The sequence below is a fragment of the Marmota monax genome, unplaced genomic scaffold (genome assembly GCF_021218885.2).
Source record: "Marmota monax isolate L192 unplaced genomic scaffold, Marmota_monax_Labrador192_F-V1.1 WCK01_AAM20220418_F8-fsc00019, whole genome shotgun sequence".
NCBI lineage: Eukaryota > Metazoa > Chordata > Mammalia > Rodentia > Sciuridae > Marmota > Marmota monax.
Window position 1 is genome coordinate 9,918,109 of NW_026695242.1, and position 19,013 is coordinate 9,937,121.

The 19,013-nt window shown below is 36.5% G+C and overlaps 1 protein-coding gene across 5 annotated transcripts in view; it reads left to right on the top strand.

Annotated features, from left to right (window-relative positions):
• Window positions 1-9,877, top strand: part of Slc25a16 (solute carrier family 25 member 16) — a 42,595-nt gene extending 32,718 nt beyond the window's left edge. For 3 of the 5 annotated variants that reach the window (XM_058577916.1, XM_046419825.2, XM_046419826.2), the window contains 3 exons: window positions 1,479-1,641; window positions 5,260-5,328; window positions 7,615-9,877. In XM_058577916.1, coding sequence (XP_058433899.1) covers window positions 1,479-1,641; window positions 5,260-5,328; window positions 7,615-7,771 — 389 coding nt within the window. In that variant the 3' untranslated portion in view covers window positions 7,772-9,877. Of the gene's footprint in view, window positions 1-1,478; window positions 1,642-5,259; window positions 5,333-7,586 lie in introns of those variants that run through there. The other 2 variants (XM_046419828.2, XM_046419827.2) reach the window with 2 other exon arrangements.
• Window positions 9,878-19,013: the final 9,136 nt, after the last annotated feature.

Here is a 19,013-nt window from a genome sequence, read left to right on the forward strand (position 1 = left end):
ACATGGTGCTGACCATCGAACCCAGGGCCATGCACTTGCTAGGTGAGTCCTCTACTGCTGAGCCACAACCTCAGCTCTGGCCTTGAATTTTCAATCTTCCTGCCTCAGCCTCCCCAGTAGCTGGGTTTACAGGCGTGTGTCACCACACCTGTCTAAAGTCATCATTCTTAAACTATGCCATTCATCAGGCTGAGTTAGATTTTTGTTCTTTTTCTTGTCCAAGGGGTGGAACCCAGGACCTTTGGCATGTTAGACAAGTGATCTATCACTAAGCCACACCCCCAGTACAGGTTTAGTTTTTAGGTGTTTTTTTTTGGGGGGGGGGTGGGTATCTAGGATTGAACTAGGGGCACTCTACCACAGAGTCATATCCCCAGCCCTATTTTGTATTTTATTTAGAGACAGGGTCTTACTAATTTGCTTAGTGCCTTGCTGTTGCTGAGGCCGGCTTTGAACTTGCCGGCCTCCTGCTTCAGCCTCATGAGCCACTGGGATTATAGGCCTTCGCCACTGCACTTGTCCAGGTTTAGGGTTTTTTTGTGTATGTGTGGTGCTGCAGATAGAACCCAGAACCTTGTACATGTGAGGCAGGAACTCTAGCAACTAAGCTATATCCTAAACCTCATGTTTAGTTTAATTTTTTTTTCAAATAAAGGTTATGTGCAGAACCTTTTTTAAAAAATATTTACTTTTTAGTTTTAGGTGGACACAATATCTTTATTTTATTTTTTATGTGGTGCTGAGGATCGAACCAAGGGCCTCACACATGCTAGGCAAGCACTCTACCACTGAGCCACAACCCCAGCCCATCTTGCTAAGTTCTTTAGGAACTCACTAAGTTGTTAAGGCCTGCCTCAAACTTGTGATCCTCCAGCCTCAGCCTCACAAGTCCCTGGGATTACAGGTGTGTGGTGCTGTGCCTAGCAAAATCATGTAAAATTTTTTGCAAGCACCAACTTCATACTATATTATTAAAATCTCCAAGTCTTATGAGCCAATATGAACATTTTATTATGTTCATAATTTTTTCTTGAAGATAAAATTGTTATAGTTAAAATTGTAATGCTTTTTCACTTCTGAATTTTTTGCCTATATTATCACCTTCATTATTGTTGTAAGTATAAGTTGTCATAGTTACTTGTAAATATTAATCATGAATTTAATTTTCACTCATGTAAAACTTTGGAAAATGTTTATTTTGATTCTATATAAGGTGGCATTACGTCACTACCACTTCCTTCAATGAGTAATATGCTAGTATATGAAAACCAATGCTATAATTTTTTATAGGTGGTAAATATTTATAAATACTTCAATAATTATAAATACAAGATCTTTCTTATGTTAAGCCAAATATCAGTAATTAGGAAATGCTTAGTTACTTTCTTGAATTAATTGATTATTACATAAGAAAAGGTGACTTTTTCGCGGCTCATGTTCTGTGAAGCATCATGGTGAATTTATATTTTGTTTTTCAGGTGTTTCATTTTTTACTTTTGGTACCTTAAAGAGTGTTGGGCTTTCCCATGCTCCTACCCTTCTTGGCAGACCTTCATCAGACAATCCTAATGTCTTAGTTTTGAAAACTCACATTAACTTACTTTGTGGTGGTGTTGCTGGAGCAATAGCACAGACAATATCGTAAGTTTCTTCAACAACTTAATTCAGTCAAATTATAGTTATCCAATCCTAATTTTTAGCGTTGGTTAATTATTTTAGTTTTTCTAATAAATTCTTCAAAAACAGGATCCCTTGTAAAACAACAAGTACTAATTTTTATAAGCATTAATTTATTTTTTTCAGATAAGCCTTAACTTTAAGGATATTAATAAGTAATCATATGCCAAATTGATAAAGTTAAGGTGAATCCTACCGATTTTATACAGATACACTCATAAGAAAGAAAAAGAAACACTAAATATGTTGTTCATCCATATTTTCTTGTGAACTTGCCTATATAAAATTTCTAAAGTTTGAAGCATTTAAGAGAGAGACTGTGTGTGTGTGTGTGTGAGTGGGTGTACACACGCGTGCGCGGAGTCACAATTTGCTTTGGATCTTGAAGTCCTACTTTGTGCCAGATAGTACACTAGGAATTGGGAAATTCACTGAAAGGAAAACAAAGTTGTTACCTCAGCAAGTTTATCTTTTTATTAGGAGTAGCAATATTGTGTTACTCTAGACAGATTTTAAAATGTAGTGGGGATGTTGATAAAGGTATTACTATAGTATAATTGGGAAGGTGACTTCAAAGAATTTTCCTAGGTTAAAAAAGATTGAGTAGAATGAAATTGGAAGAAACTAGAACATAAAATACAGGGATTTTTCAGCAATAGGAAGAAGAAAAGCTTTTTATGAACAAGAGAAAATATTCTGAAAAATAAGAAGACAAGGAAATAGTAATGTTACAAAGAATCAAAGAGTATCCAGGACTGGGGATATAGTTCTGTTGGTAGAGTGCTTGCCTTGCATGTACAAGGCCCCGCAGCACACAAAATGAATGAATGAATGAATGAATAAATAAATAAATAAATAAATAAATGAGTCAAAGTCTTAAGAAAAAAAAAACAAAATACAAAGAGTATCCAATGGGAAAGGAAAAGTCAGTAAGATAAGTAAGGTTTTCATTGGATTTCCAAATTGAGGATTATTATTATTATTATTATTTTTTTTGAAAGCAGATTCCATGTATTTGTAGGTGGGAGCAGATTGTACTAGATTGAAGGTAAAGAAGAAAAAGTGTGTGATTTACTTTTGGAAAGTCGGCTGTCAATCCTGTTCACTTGAGAGACATGTTCATCTCCAGCTATTATTATCATTCTCTTTTTGTTGCTTCCCTTTCTTTACCAACAACAGCTTAGCTCCCTAAAATCTGTCTTTCTTTTTCCACTTTTTTTCTTAAAAAGTATATTCTATGCCCATGGAACCATCCATCATCCAGTGGCTCCGGTTCTTTTTTTTTTTTTTAAAGATAGAGAGAATTTTTTTAATATTTATTTTTTAGTTTTCGTTGGACACAACATCTTTATTTGTATGTGGTGCTGAGGATCGAACCCAGGCCGCATGCATGCCAGGCAAGCGCGCTACCGCTTGAGCCACATCCCCAGCCCGGACTCCGGTTCTTTAAGCCTCTCTTCTGTTGTCCTAGTTCTTGGGTTGTTTTAATAGTACCTCCATTTTCAGGTATTTTCTGATTTATAGCCTACCTTTCTGTGTGAAAATTTTAAGAACAAATCAGACTTCAGCCTCCCTTCTCAAACTAAGTATGTAGAACAGCTTATTCATCTTCATTGTTTTATTTATTTTTTCATTTTCCCTCCCTTCTTTTCTTCCTTCCATCCATCCCTCCTTCCTTCCTTCCCTTTTTCCCTCCCTCCCTTTCTTCCAACTTTCCTTCCCTCCCTCCCTCCCTCCTCTCTTCCTTTTTTTTTTTGGTACTAGAGATAGAACCCAGGGGTGCTTAACCTCTGAGCCACATCCCCACCCCTTTTAAAATTTTTTACTTTGAGACAGGGTCTTGCTAAGTTGCTTAGGGCCTTGCTAGTTGCTGAGGCTGGCCTCAGACTTGCAATCCTTCTGCTTCAGCTTCCCAAGCCATTGGGATTACAGGTATGTGTCACCATGCCCAGCATCTTCATGGTTTTAATGGTCACCTCTGTATAGATATTTTAATCTCTATTACTGACTCCCTATTACATCTCCAGCAAACTTTTAGATTCTACTTTGTCTTCTGCCATCATTGAACACTCTAGAATTCAAATATTACCCCTTCTTGGGGCTGTGGGCTTTGATCAGCAGTAGAAAGCTTGCCTAGCATGCACAAGACAGTAGTTTTGATCTTTAGCAAAACAAAACAAAAAGAAACAAATATACCTTCTTGTCTTCATCTTTGTCCTCAGCCCTCACCTTTCCTATTTGTTATCGATAGACACCATTCTACTAGTCCTAATAAATCATTTTCCACATCATATATAACTAGATAGTCACTATGTCTTGTCATTATTTTACTTTAGAAGATTCCCTAGAATGCCGTTTTGTCTTTCCCACTGTTATTTCCCTTGTTTTGGACTTTTTCAGTTTGTCTTCTTATGTTCTTTCTACCCACACCATTTCAGGTTGGAAACCAATCCTGCAGTTGAGGTTTTCAGTCTCTATAGTCCTGTAAATCTTTTTCCTTTTCTCTTCTTCCCCAATAATAAGTATTTTCTGGAGATGGTATTGAGGTACATAGGGAGCCTCAACTACTGGTAATGTTATTTCTTATGTTGCAGGGTTGATATGTGGGTATATTTTTTAAAATAATGAATTTAAATGTGTATTAAATGTATGATTGTTTTATTATACTTTTGTGCATATTAGATTTCATAGAAAACTTGAAATAGGAAAGTAGAAAGCAGTTTTGTGACACTGATGGATGTTTCTCAATAATTTTAAACTTAGTATTGGAATAATAATATCTACTTCATGCAATTGTTTTGAAGTTGAAATGAAATAATGAACATAAATTGTTTAGCATAGTACTGAATACAAAGTAGTCAGTCAGTACTAGGAATGTAAAAGTAGTTTTTAAAGAAATCACCTGCATTCCCACTGCTAAAAGAGATTACCTTTGCATATATAATTTTTAGGCAATGGTATAATTTTCTCAGCCCTTAAAATGCAATTATTTGTATCATTAACTCTAGCCCTTTAAAAAAAAATTGTATTAGTCTATTGCATATGTGGGAACTTGCTGAATATTCTTCAGGTGGTAGTTCTCACTCTTGGGGGTGATTTTGACTCCAGTGGACATTGGTTAATGTCTGAAGACATTTTTGGTTGTCAAAACTGTAGGGCCGCTACTGGCAAATAGTGGGTAAAGGTCAGGGAGGCAGCTAAACATCTTAGGATACACAGGACAGTGCCCACAGCAAAGAATGATCCAAAATATCAACAGTGCCAAAGTTGAGAAATCCTATGTCAGCGTTCCAACAATGAAAGCACCCAGTTTCTTTAGGAAATGGCATAAAAATTTGGTTTCAAAAAATGAACAGAACTTGATATTGCGATAATGGGAAAGATATGTCCTTTAAAGAGGGAAAGGAGACATTGTATAGTTAATTGATTTATTCATGTGTTTATTTCCTGATTCCCAGATTGGAGAAAACTTTAAGAATATACTTTATTTCCTAGTGTGGATGGGACTTTGCATTCAATGCTTGTTGAAATAGAAAATGAAAAATAATGTTTTTTAAGTCTTTTTGCCTTTTCTTCTTTTAGATACCCATTTGATGTAACTCGTCGGAGAATGCAACTAGGAACTGTTCTGCCAGAATTTGAAAAGTGCCTGTAAGTTCTCCATACATCATTGTATCTTTAGAAAATGTAATGTTTAAAAGTCAGTAGGAAGATAGGACTCTGTTCTCACCTATAGTCCCTGTCTTTCATTTTGTGTCCGATAGTATACTGTGGTAACTTTGTAGAAACATATAGAGAGTTACATGTATAATTTTAAAAATTCTGGGAGCTACATTTTTAAAAAATATAAAAACAAACATAATTCTTTTATAATATTTTTTTTGTTTCATCTAATAAGTCTGAAATGTTATCATTTAAACATTTCAAAGTTTTTGTAATATTTTGCAATATTTCTGCTAAGTATTTGAAATCCAGTGTGTATTTTATACTTACTGCACATCTCAATTTAAGTGCTCAGTAGCACATGTGGATAGTGGTTATCATTACTATACAGAATAGTTCTGCAGCTTTCCATAATCTGTAGAAATTTAGCATCATTCTGATTTGTGCTACCTTTCTGTCATTATAACACATACCTGAGATAATCAACTTATAAATAGGGGAGGTTTATTTTGGCTCATGATTGATCAGCCCTGTTTTCTTTGTGTCTGTGACGAGACAGCACACCATGGTAGGCATTCATGGCAGAGCAAAACCACTCACTTCATGGCTGGGAAGTGAAAAAAGAGAAGCAAATAAGGGGTTGGGGACTCACAGTACCTTTTTAGCCCATAATGATCTAAAAAGACTTTTAACTAGGCCTCTCCTCTTAAAGGTCTCATCATCTCCCTATAGCACCTCCTTGGGGATCAAGTCTTTGATTCATAGACCTTTAGGGGAAATATTGCAAAATCTTGAAATGTTGAAATGATAACATTTCAGAATTATTAGATGAAACAAAAATATTATAAAAGAATTATCTGTTTGTTTTTATATTTTTTTAAAATGTAGCGCCCCAGGGCTGGGGTTATAGCTTAGTGGTACAGATCTTGCCTCATATGTGTGAGACTCTGGGTTCGATCCTCAGCACCACATAAAAATAAACAAATAAAAATAAAGATATTAAAAAAAAAATGCAGGGCTGGGGATGTGGCTCAAGTGGTAGTGCGCTCGCCTAGCATGCGTGAGGCACTGGGTTCGATTCTCAGCGCCATATTAAAAAAATAAAAAATAAAGATATTGTGTCCACCTAAAAACTAAAAAAAAAATATTTAAAAAAATGCAGATCTCAGAATTTTAAAAATCATACATGTAGCTCTCTATGTTTTTATTTAATAGAGCTTCTCTAAAATGAATTTTATAAGAGAAATGGGACGTAACTGAAACCTTACAGAAACCGGACCCATATACCAGTTTGGCAATATGTTGTCCCTCAAAAGAAAAGCAAAATATTTGTTCAGACCTTGGATTGCCTTGTTCATGCAAAAGGTTTTTTTGAAGATTTCAAAATTGCTTATTGAAGGGAAAAGGAAATGGCTATATATTGGTTTGAAAGGAAAGAAACAACTCTGAGCCAGGTGTGATGGTGCATGCCTCTAATCCCAGCATATCAGTCCAGCCTTGGCAATTTAGGAATTTCCCAAGTACTTTAGCCAGACCCTGTCTCAATATAAAAAAATTAAAAGGGCTGGGGATGTAGCCCAGTGATAAAGAGCCCTGGGTTTGTCAATCCCCAGTACTCCCCCCTAAAAAAGAAAGAAAGAACTGTTTGAAACAAGAAAGACTTTATTGCTGAAATCTGAAAGAGAGTCTTTCAAACTTTAGTTCTAAGCTCACCAGCTAGTTACAGTATTTTAAAAGTTGAGTTATGCTGGATAGGGTCGCACATTCTTGTAAGCCCGGCTGTTTGTTTGAGAGGCTAAGGCAAGAGGATCATACATGTAGGGCCAGCCTGGGCAAGTTAGTGAGACCCTGTTTCAAAAAAAAAAACAAAAAGGGTGTGGAGGAGGTAGGGGGAGCTGGAGGAGTAAGTAGCTAAGTAGTAGAATACTAGCGTGTGCAAGATCTTGGGGTTGATCCTAGCATTGGAAAAAGAAATAAACAAATACAGGGATTGCCTCAATAGTTGTGAAATAGTGTTGTTAGTTAACATCATAGATGTAGCACAAATGAAATACATTGTTTTAATGAGCCTTCAAATTATGTACAAAGCTTATATTACACTTGATTGAAATGACTTGCTGTTTCATTGTGAACTTTTAGCTTATTATAACACTTACTTTTCAAAAGTTATTTAACATGCCATTTTAGCTTCTTTTTAAAATGCTATTATGGATCCTGAAATTGTGTCTTTATGAATGGGCAGAGAGGTGTCATCATTTAACCATTGTCTTTCAGTACCATGCGGGAGACTATGAAGTATGTCTATGGACACCATGGAATTCGAAAAGGATTATATCGTGGTTTATCTCTTAATTATATTCGGTGTATTCCCTCTCAAGCAGTGGCTTTTACAACATATGAACTTATGAAGCAGTTTTTTCACCTCAACTAAAAAAAATTGCGGTTTGTGGTTTATTTTCCTTAATAAACTCTCAGAGAAAAATGTTACTTTAATTGTGAAGCAAACATTACTTGAAGGGGGATATTTACCCTGTCACAGGAACCACTGACATTACTACTTGATTTTTTTTTTTTTTAATTCACAAATCAAAATTGCTTTTGATGCCAATATCCTTTCTGATGCCAAACATTATACCTTTGAACATTGAAAAAATATTACTAAGCTGATGATGCTAATCATAACAGGTTATTTGAAACCATTTTAAAGTGTTATTTGGGAGCAAAACTAACTTAAAATGGAGCTTAAGAGGTTGCCATTAGCTTTATCTTACTATTCCAAACTTCTTCTTCTTTTTATTTTTGCAGTGCTGGGGTCGAATCCAGCACCTCACACATGCCAGGCAATTGCTCCATCCCTGAGCTAAATTCCCAGCCTCCTGTTCAAAGATTTTAATTGTAATCATGATTTTTTTTTTTTTTTTTTAATGCTGGGGATTGAGCCCAGGGCCCTATACATGCTGAGCATGCACTTGACCACTGAATGATTCTCCAAGCCTGTAGTCATAATTTTGTAAAGAGTCTTTGAACATTTTGTTTATATTATAAAATAAACAAGTTTGATTATATTGTAGCAGAACAATAAGAACTGAATTTTTAAGTTCTATAAAATATAGCCAGCATTCAAGTATTATTATTTCTCTTCTTATGAATGTGTTTCACAAGATAAAAGAACACTTTCTTTTTAGTAAAATAAATATTGTATTTAAAAGTAGAAACTTGCTGGATGCAGTGGCACATACCTTTAATCCTAGTAGCTCGTGGGGCTGAGGTAGGAGGATCACAAGTTCAAAGCTAGCCTCAACAGTTTAGTGAGGCCCTAAGCAACTTTATGAGACACTTCTCAAATTAAAAAATTAAAAGGGCTGAGGATGTAACCAGTGGGTTCAATCCTCAGTATGTCCCCCCCCCCAAAAAAAAAAAAAACTAAAGACTCAAGATGGGTATGTTGGGACACACCTCTAATCCCCGTGGCTCCAGATACTGAGGCAGGGGGATGGCATGGCAAGTTGAGTCCAGTCTTGGCAACTTAGGAAAAACCTGTCTCAAAACAGGAAAAAAAGGTCTAAGTATGTGGCTCATTGGTAGGGCACCCCTGCAGTCAATCCTCAATACATCCAAAAAAAAAAAAAGAGTGAGAGAGACTAAATAATCATCAGGTTTTGCTCAAATGTTATGACCAGGTACCATGAGGCATTTACATGTGTTTTTAAAATTCAGTGTATTTCCCAAAGGCAGTAATAATAAACCCGAATATCTTTGCTCTCAAAAAGAGTATACTATAGATTTATTCTTATTAGATCATTTGATGTCTACTAGAAAATTTATTTAAGTGGACTGTGAAATATACATTAATGTAGATGTGTGAGTATCAAAGAATGTGCCTAAGGTATTATGTCATGATGATACATCAAGTAGTTCTTCCATGTAAAGTAATTTTATTACAATATAAATTTAAGTAGAAAAATAAGATATGGTCTGATTGTTATCTTTTATATTAAGAAAACATTTTAAATGTAATAATTCCATTTACTGTATTTAGAGCACTTTTTATGTTTTATTGTAAGCATGACAGAAATGGGCAGGGAACAATTAAAATTCTATATTGAGAAATAGTGATTTGTAGAAATTAATGTGATTTTTAAGACATTAGAAAAGTTGAAAGTGTTATTTCTGCATCAATTATTATTTTTTGCTTAAAAGATTTCTTGTCATACTTTAGTAAAAATTTAATGAACTGGTTTCATTTTCAAGTCTTTATTTTAAAAATAAATATGTATCTTTGTATGATTTGTAAGTGTACCAGCCAGTAGAAATACATGTGTTTCTAAAAGTATTTTGTATATTTTCATTTCTGGGGCACACTGTAGGTAACTGTTATCATGAGATCTTGAGATAATTTAAATGTATAAAATAAGTATCTCAGTTATGTTATCAATTAAAGGGAACTGCAGATATTTTTAAGTAAAAAATTGCATTCTATGTCTGTTACAGAATACACAGGATATTGAAAATAAATTTTATTCTTGTTTTGATGGTTTCTTTCTTTTGTTTACATTATTGAAGCACAAACGTGAAACATAAGCAGTCAGAATGGAAGAATATTTAAATATTCTTTGTATCTTATTTATTTAAGATCAGTAACCCAAAGTGATCTTCCTAGGTTGTGTGTTTGTGTGTGTGTGTATGTGTGTGTGTGTGTGTGTGCGCGCCTGTGTGGGTTACTAGGGATTCAAACCAGAGATTCTCTACTGTTGAGCTCCATCCCCAGCCTTTTATTTTGTATTTTTAAGACAGGGTCTCACTAAATTGTCGAGGCTTCCCTCATTAAAGTTGTGGTCCTCCTGACTTGGCCTTCCAAGTATCTGAGATCACAGGTGTGTGCCATCACTCCTAGTTTAGTTTATTTTCCGTTTGAAGATTGTCAGTTTCTTTCTTTTTGTCTCACGGGGCCTCTTTTCCTGCCTTTCATTTTGTTTAGCTCTCTGGTCTGTACAATGGGTCAATGGTCTGATTAGGATTGATGAGTGCCGTAGCACCCCTAATTCTCAATGGTTGCCTGTGTGTAGGTGGAGAAGTTATTGGGTGTACATAATAATATCTTGTTCCATTTTCCACCGGGGTACCGAACATGCATTTTTTCCCATATTGTACACCAGCTATACCAGCACTGTAGGGGACTTCCCTTGGGAGGCCAAATTTCACACAAACTCATTTGGATACTCAATAACATCCAACACTGGGTATCTGTCTAATAAAGTATGGGTTGCACTTTATGATAACTATTTGTTTACCTATGTTCTTCCCCACAGTTGTTTTCCCAAGGTCAGAGCCATATCCTTGTCCCTAGTGAGGAACAGAGGGTGTGGCACTATAACAGTGCTCAGTAATGTTTATTGGTGGGAGAAGGAAGCCTCACTCCCATTTTTGGAGACCTTCTATCCTAATTGGGATAAATAAAGCACAAATAGTCCAAGAAAACCACAATTTAGAAACAATATATTTTCTTTCACAGAAATGTTGTATTGCTAATTTACCAATATGAGTGGTAAATTAGGAAACCTATATTATACAAGTAATGCATTGCCTGGCAGAGTAGGCCAATCATATCTGAGACACTATTCAGCAGCTACACACTTTTCACAGTTCCTCAGATATTTTCTTTGAATATTAGACATTGTGTTAGGCACTAGAAACCAGTAATAAATAGTAATAGTCATAGATGGGTACAGTGCCACACTCCTGTAATTTCAGTAACTCAGGAGGCTGAGGCAGGAGGATAGCAAGTTTGAAACCAATCTCAGCAACTTAGTGAGACACTGTCTCAAAATTAAAAAAAGTTCTGGGGATGTGGCTTAGTGATTGAGCACCCTTGGGTTCAATCCCCAGAACAACAACAACAACAAAAGTAACAGTATTTCCTTGGGACTTCTTTTATGCCATGCCTTGTTTTAAGCAATTTTTATGCTTTAACACAATCCCTATAATAATGCAATGAGACACACACTATTTACTATTCTCTTTTTACGGATGGTGATAGTCAGGGCCAGGGAAGTTAAGTGATTTGGCTAGGTTCACATGATAAGTGGTGGATCTAGGATTTGAATTCAAGTTAGTCTGAATCTAGAGGGTAGTGTTCTAGTTATGTTGCTATATGCTAACAACTATATCCTGTTCAGATGAAACTCAAGCATGTCTTTTTTTTTTTTTTTGGTACTGGGTATGAACCCAGAGGTGCTCAACCACTAAGCCACATCCCCAGCCCTTTTTTGTATTTTATTTAGAGACAGGGTCTCACTAGGTTGCTGAAACTGACTTTGAACTTGTGATCCTCCTGCCTTAGCCTCCCAAGCTGCTATGATTACAGGTGTGCACCACCACTCCCAGCTTCAAACATGTCAATACATTTGAACATGTTAATAAACATAAGCCAGTAATAAAATGAGTGCAGTTTGTTAAAAGTGCTTACAAGAGGGTAAATACTCAAGGAGGCCACTTAGAATGGTCAAGAAAGTGTTTCTTTGATGTGCAATATATACTATAACCTGATACGTGAATGATAAAAAGGAATCAGCCACAAAAAGAGTTGCAGGGGAAGAGTGGCCTTGTTGAAGGCAACAGTAGGTACAAAACTCTTTTTTTTTTTTAAGTTTTTTTTAATATTTACTTTTTAGGTGTAGATGGACACAACACAATGCCTTTTTTTAAATTTGATGTGCTAATATTTTATTCAGGTTTTTTACATATATGGTTATGAGCGATATTGGTTTGTACTTTTTTCCTTGTAATAGTTTTTTTTTATTATTATTGGTTGTTCAAAACATTACAAAGCTCATGACATATCATCTTCCATACATTTGATTCAAGTGGGTTATGAACTCCCACTTTTTACCCCAAATACAAGTCTTGTAATAGTTTATGTAGTTTTGACACAGACTTACTTATACTAGCCTCATGAACTGAATTGAGATTTATCTTCTGTCTTGTACTGGAGAAAACTTTACTTAAAATTTTCAATGAGCAAAAATAATTAGATTCTGATCTTTTGGCAACTCAGAACAATTATAGTCAATGCATTAAATAAAAACAACCTACTAGAACAATTACCTTTTCAAAAACAGAACTACTCTGAATTACACAAAGAGAAATTTTCTTTGAATAAAATTTAAAATATTACATACAATAGAAAGGAAAGAAAAATATCATATTTTTATCAACTTGGTACTCTAGATTGTTTTTTAAGTAAACATGAGTATGACAAGAAAAAACAAAACAAAAAAATGGTGATGGATCTCTAAACAATCAGAATTAAGCTGCGGGGCTGGGGATGTGGCTCAAGCGATAGTGCGCTCGCCTGGCATGCGTGCGGCCCGGGTTTGATCCTAAGCACCACACACAAACAAAGATGTTGTGTCCGCCTAGAACTAAAAAATAAATATTAAAAAAATTCTCTCTCTCTCTCCCACTCTCTCTTTAAAAAAAAAAAAAAGAATTAAGCTGCTAATGGAGTAAAATCCCAGGTTCGGGGCTGGGGATGTGGCTCAAGTGGTAGCGCGCTCGCCTGGCATCCGTGCGGCCCGGGTTCGATCCTCAGCACCACATACAAAACAAAGATGTTGTATCTGCCGATAACTAAAAAATAAATATTAAAAAAATTCTCTCTCTCTCCTCTCTCACTCTCTCTTTAAAAAAAATAAAATAAAATAAAATCCCAGGTGCTTATGAGGTATATTTTACATGTAAGGTTTTATTCTGTTAAAAAATAAATTTTCTTTTGATAGAAAGCTTTTTCTGAATGTATGGACACTTTTGCCCCTTTCTTGCCTTTTTAGAGACTACAAAAATATGTTAAAATGCCTTGATTGTACATATAATTATTTTATGTGGTGCTGAGGATCGAACCCGGGCCCCGCCTGTGCAAGGAGAGTGCTCTACCACTGAGCCACAATCCCAGCCCAGGAAACTTAACATGGAAGAAAGCTTGGCTTGATAAGGGAATTGTCTGAAGGCCAGTGTGAATGAAGCATTATGGGTGAAGGAGAAGCAACAAATGCACTTTAAAAAGAGACAGCCGGGTGTGATGGTGCACGCCTGTAATCCTAGCTGCTAGGGACGCTTAGGCAGGAGGATTATTAGTTAAAAGCCAGCCTCAAAAAGTTTAGAGAGGCTTTAAACAACTTAGTGAGAGCTTGTCTTAAAATAAAAGGTACAACACACAAATTAAGACAAAGGCCAAAACATGAGGGCATGATGTTGGCACATGCCTGTAATCCCAGTGACAGGAGGCTGAAACAAAAGGATCACAAATTCAAGTCAGCCTTGACAACCTAGTGGGGAACTCTCTCAAAACAAAATAATGAATGTGGGTGAGAATGTAGATCAGAGGTAGAAGACCTCTTGGTTAAATCCCTACTAACACACACACACACACACACACCAACCACACAACACACATCAAATCATGTAGAAGTCTACAGGGTGTGGCAATTTTGTCTTTTATTCTAAATACAATGGGAAGCTACTGACGATTTTTGGCAGGGAAGTGAAATTTTTTGAATATTATTTATTTATTTATTTATGTATTGCAGCACTGGGATTGAATTCAGGCTTCTGTGTGCTAGGCAAGCAAGGTTCCACTGAGCTACATCCTCACACTTTTTTTTTTTTTCCTTTATACTGGGTATTGAAGCCAGGGGCACTGAACCACTTCCCCAGCCCTTTTTGAATTTTATTTACAGACAGGGTCTCCCTAAGTTGCTAGGACCTTGCTAAGTTGCTGAGGCTGGCTTTGAACTTGTGATCTTCCTGCCTCGGCCTCTGGAGCCACTGCGATTATACTTGTGCACCACCATGCCCAGCCTTAGCTCTTTATCTAAGTTATTGAGGGTCTCACTAAATTGCTGAGGCTGATCTTAAATTTGCCATCCTCCTGAGTAACTGTGATTACAGGAATGTACCATCATGCATAGCTTGATGGAAATATTCTTACCAACGTATTAGCAATTCAAGTCTAGTGATACATAAAAAGCCATTACCAATTTGGGTTTATTCTGGAAATGCAAAATTTTTTAACATTCAGAAACCAATGGTGTAATTTCCCATAATAACAGAATGAAGGAGAAAAAAATATGATCCGTAAATAGATGCAGTAATTGCTGGTCACATTGGTATGAACCTGCAGTCCCAACTACTTGGGAGTCTGATGGGGGTGGGGCTCTCGAGCCTAGGAGTTGGAGGGAGAGACCACATCTAGTCTCAAAATAAATAAATAAGAACATGGAACCTTCAAACAAAATTGCCTACTTATCAAAATACAATTAAAATATTAAAAACTATTGGAAATATTAAAATTTTAAAGAAAGAATCTCCTTAAATTTTGTTCTACAGAATGACAATAATGTGGTAAAAAGATAAAGGGAAGAGAATATTTTGTGGTCAGGTAAATTTGGTACATATTGTGATAAAAATTCTAGATTCCTCTGAACTTTATATATCATCCCTGCATAGTTTTGCTGTGCCTTTGAACTTATTTTATAGCCAAATTTTATTTTTACATAGAGCATCTATGTTATAGGTTGGATCTGGAATGTCTCCCAAAATGCATGTGTTGAAGATGTGGTCCTGAATGCAGCAATGACAGAGGTAGAGCTGTTGGGAGGGAATTGGATCATGAGGGCTCTAACCTCATCAGTGGGTTAACCCATTTGATGAATTAATAATTTGAATGCAATGTTGGAAGGAGGTGGAAATTATAGCAGGTGGGGGTCTAGTTAGAGGAAGTAGGTCACTGGGGGCATACTTGTGGGACTACATTTTGTCCTCAGCTTCTCCCCCTCCTTCTCTGTTTCTTAGAATCCATGAACTGAGCAGCTTTCTTTCTCCCCTCCTTTCTGCCATGATATTCTGCCTCACCCCAGACCTAAAGCAGCCGCAAGAATTGAAGCCTCTGGAATTCTGAGTCAAAAGAAACTTTTCCTTCTTTAAAATAAAAAAGAGAAACAAAGAAGGAGCTGAGCACAGTGGTTTATGCCTGTAATCCCAGTAGTTTGGGAGGCTGAAGCAAGAGGATCATAAGTTCAAAGCCAGCCTCAGAAATTTAGTGAGGCCCTAAGTAACTCAGCAAGATCCTGTCTCAAAAAAGAAAAAGGGGGCTGGGGGGTGTGGCTCAAGCGGTAGCGCACTCGCCTGGCATGCGTGGGGCCCTGGTTGGATCCTCAGCACCACATACAAACAAAGATGTTGTGTCCGCCAAGAACTAAAAAATAAATATTAAGAAAAATTAAAAAAAAAAAAAAAGGGCTGGGGATGTGGCTTAGTGGTAGAGTACCCTGGGTTAAATTCCCAGTACCATGAAATAATAAGAAAAAAGAAAAAAAAAAAAAGTCTGAGATGTATTTGAGGCAGAGGATATACTAAGAATTGAATCAGGAGGGTTCTTTTTTAGTGGGGGGGGGGTACCGGGGATTGAACTCGGGGGCACTTGACCACTGAACCACATCCCCAGCCCTTTTTTGTATTTTATTTTGAGACAGGGTTGAGTTGCTTAGCAGCCTCACAGTTTGCTGAAGCTGGCTTTGAACTCGTGATCCTCCTGTCACAGCTCTCCAGCCTCTGGGATTACAGGCGTGTGACACTGCGCCCGTCCTCCAGTTCTTTTTATTTTTTATTTTGAGACAGGGTCTTGATATATAGCCCAGGCTGAACTTAAACTTGGGATCCTCTTGCCCCAGCCTCCTGAGTTTCTGTAATTACAGGCATATGCCACTGTCCTTGGTAATTTGGGAGGTATAAACAAATAAAAAAGCTTCAAGCAGAAAAGAAAACAGTTGACAGTGAATTAATATTTGGCAATAAAGCATATACTATTGCAGATGCACCAAAAAGAAAGAAAAAATAGATAAGCAGCTCCCCTCCCTTACATGCCCCCCCCCCTTAAAAAAAAGAAAGAGACAACAACTTATTATTTAGGGTTTGGCAAAAATGTTTTAGGTCACAAAAAACAAAAAGCATAGAAGAAAAATGGATAAATAAGAATACATAAGGAAAAAATAAAACAGGAGGCTGAGGGTGTGTCCTAGTGGTAGAGTGCACATACAAGAGACCCTGGGTTCAATCCTCAGCACCCTCCCAAAAAAGCATACAAATGCCTAAATACCTTGTTAAGAATATAAATAGGCAACTAGGTGTGGTGGTGTATACCTCTAATCTTACCTACTCTGGAGGCTGAGGCAGGGGAATTGAAAATTGGAGGCCAGCCTTAGCAATTTAGCAAGGCCCTCAGCAACTTAGCAAGATCCTGTTTCAAAGTTGAAAATAAAAAGAGCTTGGGGTGTATCTCAGTGGTAAAATATTCCTGGGTTCAATACCAGTACTAGGAAAAAGAAAAATTCTGAATAGGCAACCAATAGACTAAGAGAAATTATTTGCAAAATGTATATGAGAAAGGCTTGTAGCCATAATTTATAAAGTAGTCCTGCAACTCAATAATAAAAGGGCAATTCAATTTTTAAAAAATAAGCAAATGATTTAAACAAAGGAGTAGTTTACAAAGGAATATATGCAGAGGCTGGGGATGTGGCTCAAGCAGTAGTGCGCTAGCCTGGAAGATATGCAAATGACCAGGGACATGATAAAGTACCTGATTAGTGATTGGGAAATGTAAATTAAAACTAAAAAGATTGACAGTATCAAATGTTGTATGGGACATGGAGAAACTGATTCTCATACGTTGTTCGTAATATAAAATGTTATAATCACTTTGGTTAAAGTCTAGCAGTTTCTCATTATCATAACTATCAACTTATTCATGATCTACAAATTTCACTCCAAGATATTCATCCAAGAGAAATAGGAGTTTATGGCCATAAAAACTTATATAGGAATATTAGTAGCAACTTTATTCAACTTGGTAAAATACTATAGTGCTAGTGTCCACCTACAGGATATTGACCAAGTAAATTGTGGTATATTTATTGAATTCAACAATAAAAAGAATCAAGCTGCTGATTAATTTTTAAAAATATGGATGAACTGCAAAAACATGCTGAGAAGCCTGAGACAGAATTGTATATACTGTACATAGGGTGTGCTTGCATTTATGTGAAGTTTTAGAATAGACAGATTTAACTTCTGGTGAATAATAATAAGTTTAATGATTGCCTCTTCATAGGGATAGGCATGGGAACTGGCATGAGGGAACTTTTTTGGGATGATAATAACATCTCAATAAAGATATGGCAATTTGAGATGTATAGACAGGAGAACCACTTATCTATTTGAGTTATACACTTGTATTTGTCAAAATTCATCAAATGCTGCATATGAGATTTGTGTATTTTATATAAAGTTTAAAATTTACATAAAAAGCATAAGAAGGGATATAGCTCAGTTGGTAGAGTGCTTGCCTCAAATGCACAATCCCAGCATCATAAAAAAAAGCTATAAACAAACATTGAACTTTAGTTCACAAGTACACTAAAGTATTCAGGTATGAAATGTAATGTTGTTTGCACTTTTGAAATGCATTAAACTTGAATTCATGGATATAGAGAGATGAATGAATAGACATACATGTGACAAATCAAAGACAGAAAAAATAATAATTGTATATGGCTGTTTATTATAAAATTATAACTTTTCTGTACCTTTTAGAATTTTCATTATAATCTATTGAGGAAAAAGAATGAATTTCAGGGAGGCAAGACTGGAAGGAACCAGTACCTTTATATTTCCAGCATAGTGACTACAGTTAATGACTATAAATTGGAGGGATTGTGCTTGCGAACCAAGGCCTCAGCATGTTCTAAGTTTGTGTTCTACCACTGAGCTAAGCTCTCCAGCTGAAGACATTTGTTTTTTATTTTTTCTTTTTCTTTCTGGCTCTAGGGATTGAAACAGGAGGCTCTATCACTGAACCACATCTCCAGTCTTTTTTTTTTTTTTTTTGAGACAAACTTGCTAAATTGCTGAGGCTGGCCTGGAACTTGAAATTCTCCTGCCTCAACCTCCTAAATTGCTGGGATTACAGGTGTGTGCCTGGCCAAGGTTAGCAGCTTTTTAAGATGGGAGAATACCGCGGGGGCGTGGTGGCGCCCGCCTGTAATCCCCGCAGTGTGGGAGGCTGAGACAGGAGGATTGAGAGTTCAAAGCCAGCCGCAGCAATTTAGTGAGGCCCTAAGTAACTCAGTGAGACCCTGTTTCTAAATAAAACACAAAAAAAGGACTGTGGATGTGGCTCAGTGGTTAAGCGCCCCTGGATTAATTCTCCAGCACCCCCCACTCCCCCAAAAAGGATATAAATGGGCCGTTAGTACAGTATGGCAGCAAACCAATAGCGAGGGTGAGATTGATGGTAAAAGAGAATGAGGAAACAATTGATGAAATAGCATCCTTCAAAATGCTGGAGGCCTTGAGGTTCTGAGTTCAAGTGAAATGATTGCCCATTGACAGGAGGAACACTTTAATTAAACGTGGAAAGAGGTTATGAGCGGGCAGATATTAGCAGTTTTTTGGATTCAGTCTTGACGTGATAAGTCAGTTCCTATCTGATTGCTTCTATTTTTCTCTGAATTTTTCATTTGAAAAAGGAGAAGTTGTTTCTCCATGAATGCAAAATTCCCAAAGCCAACGGGGACACCTGGATTTGGCCATTTCTAAATGGTTCTGTTCAAACGAAA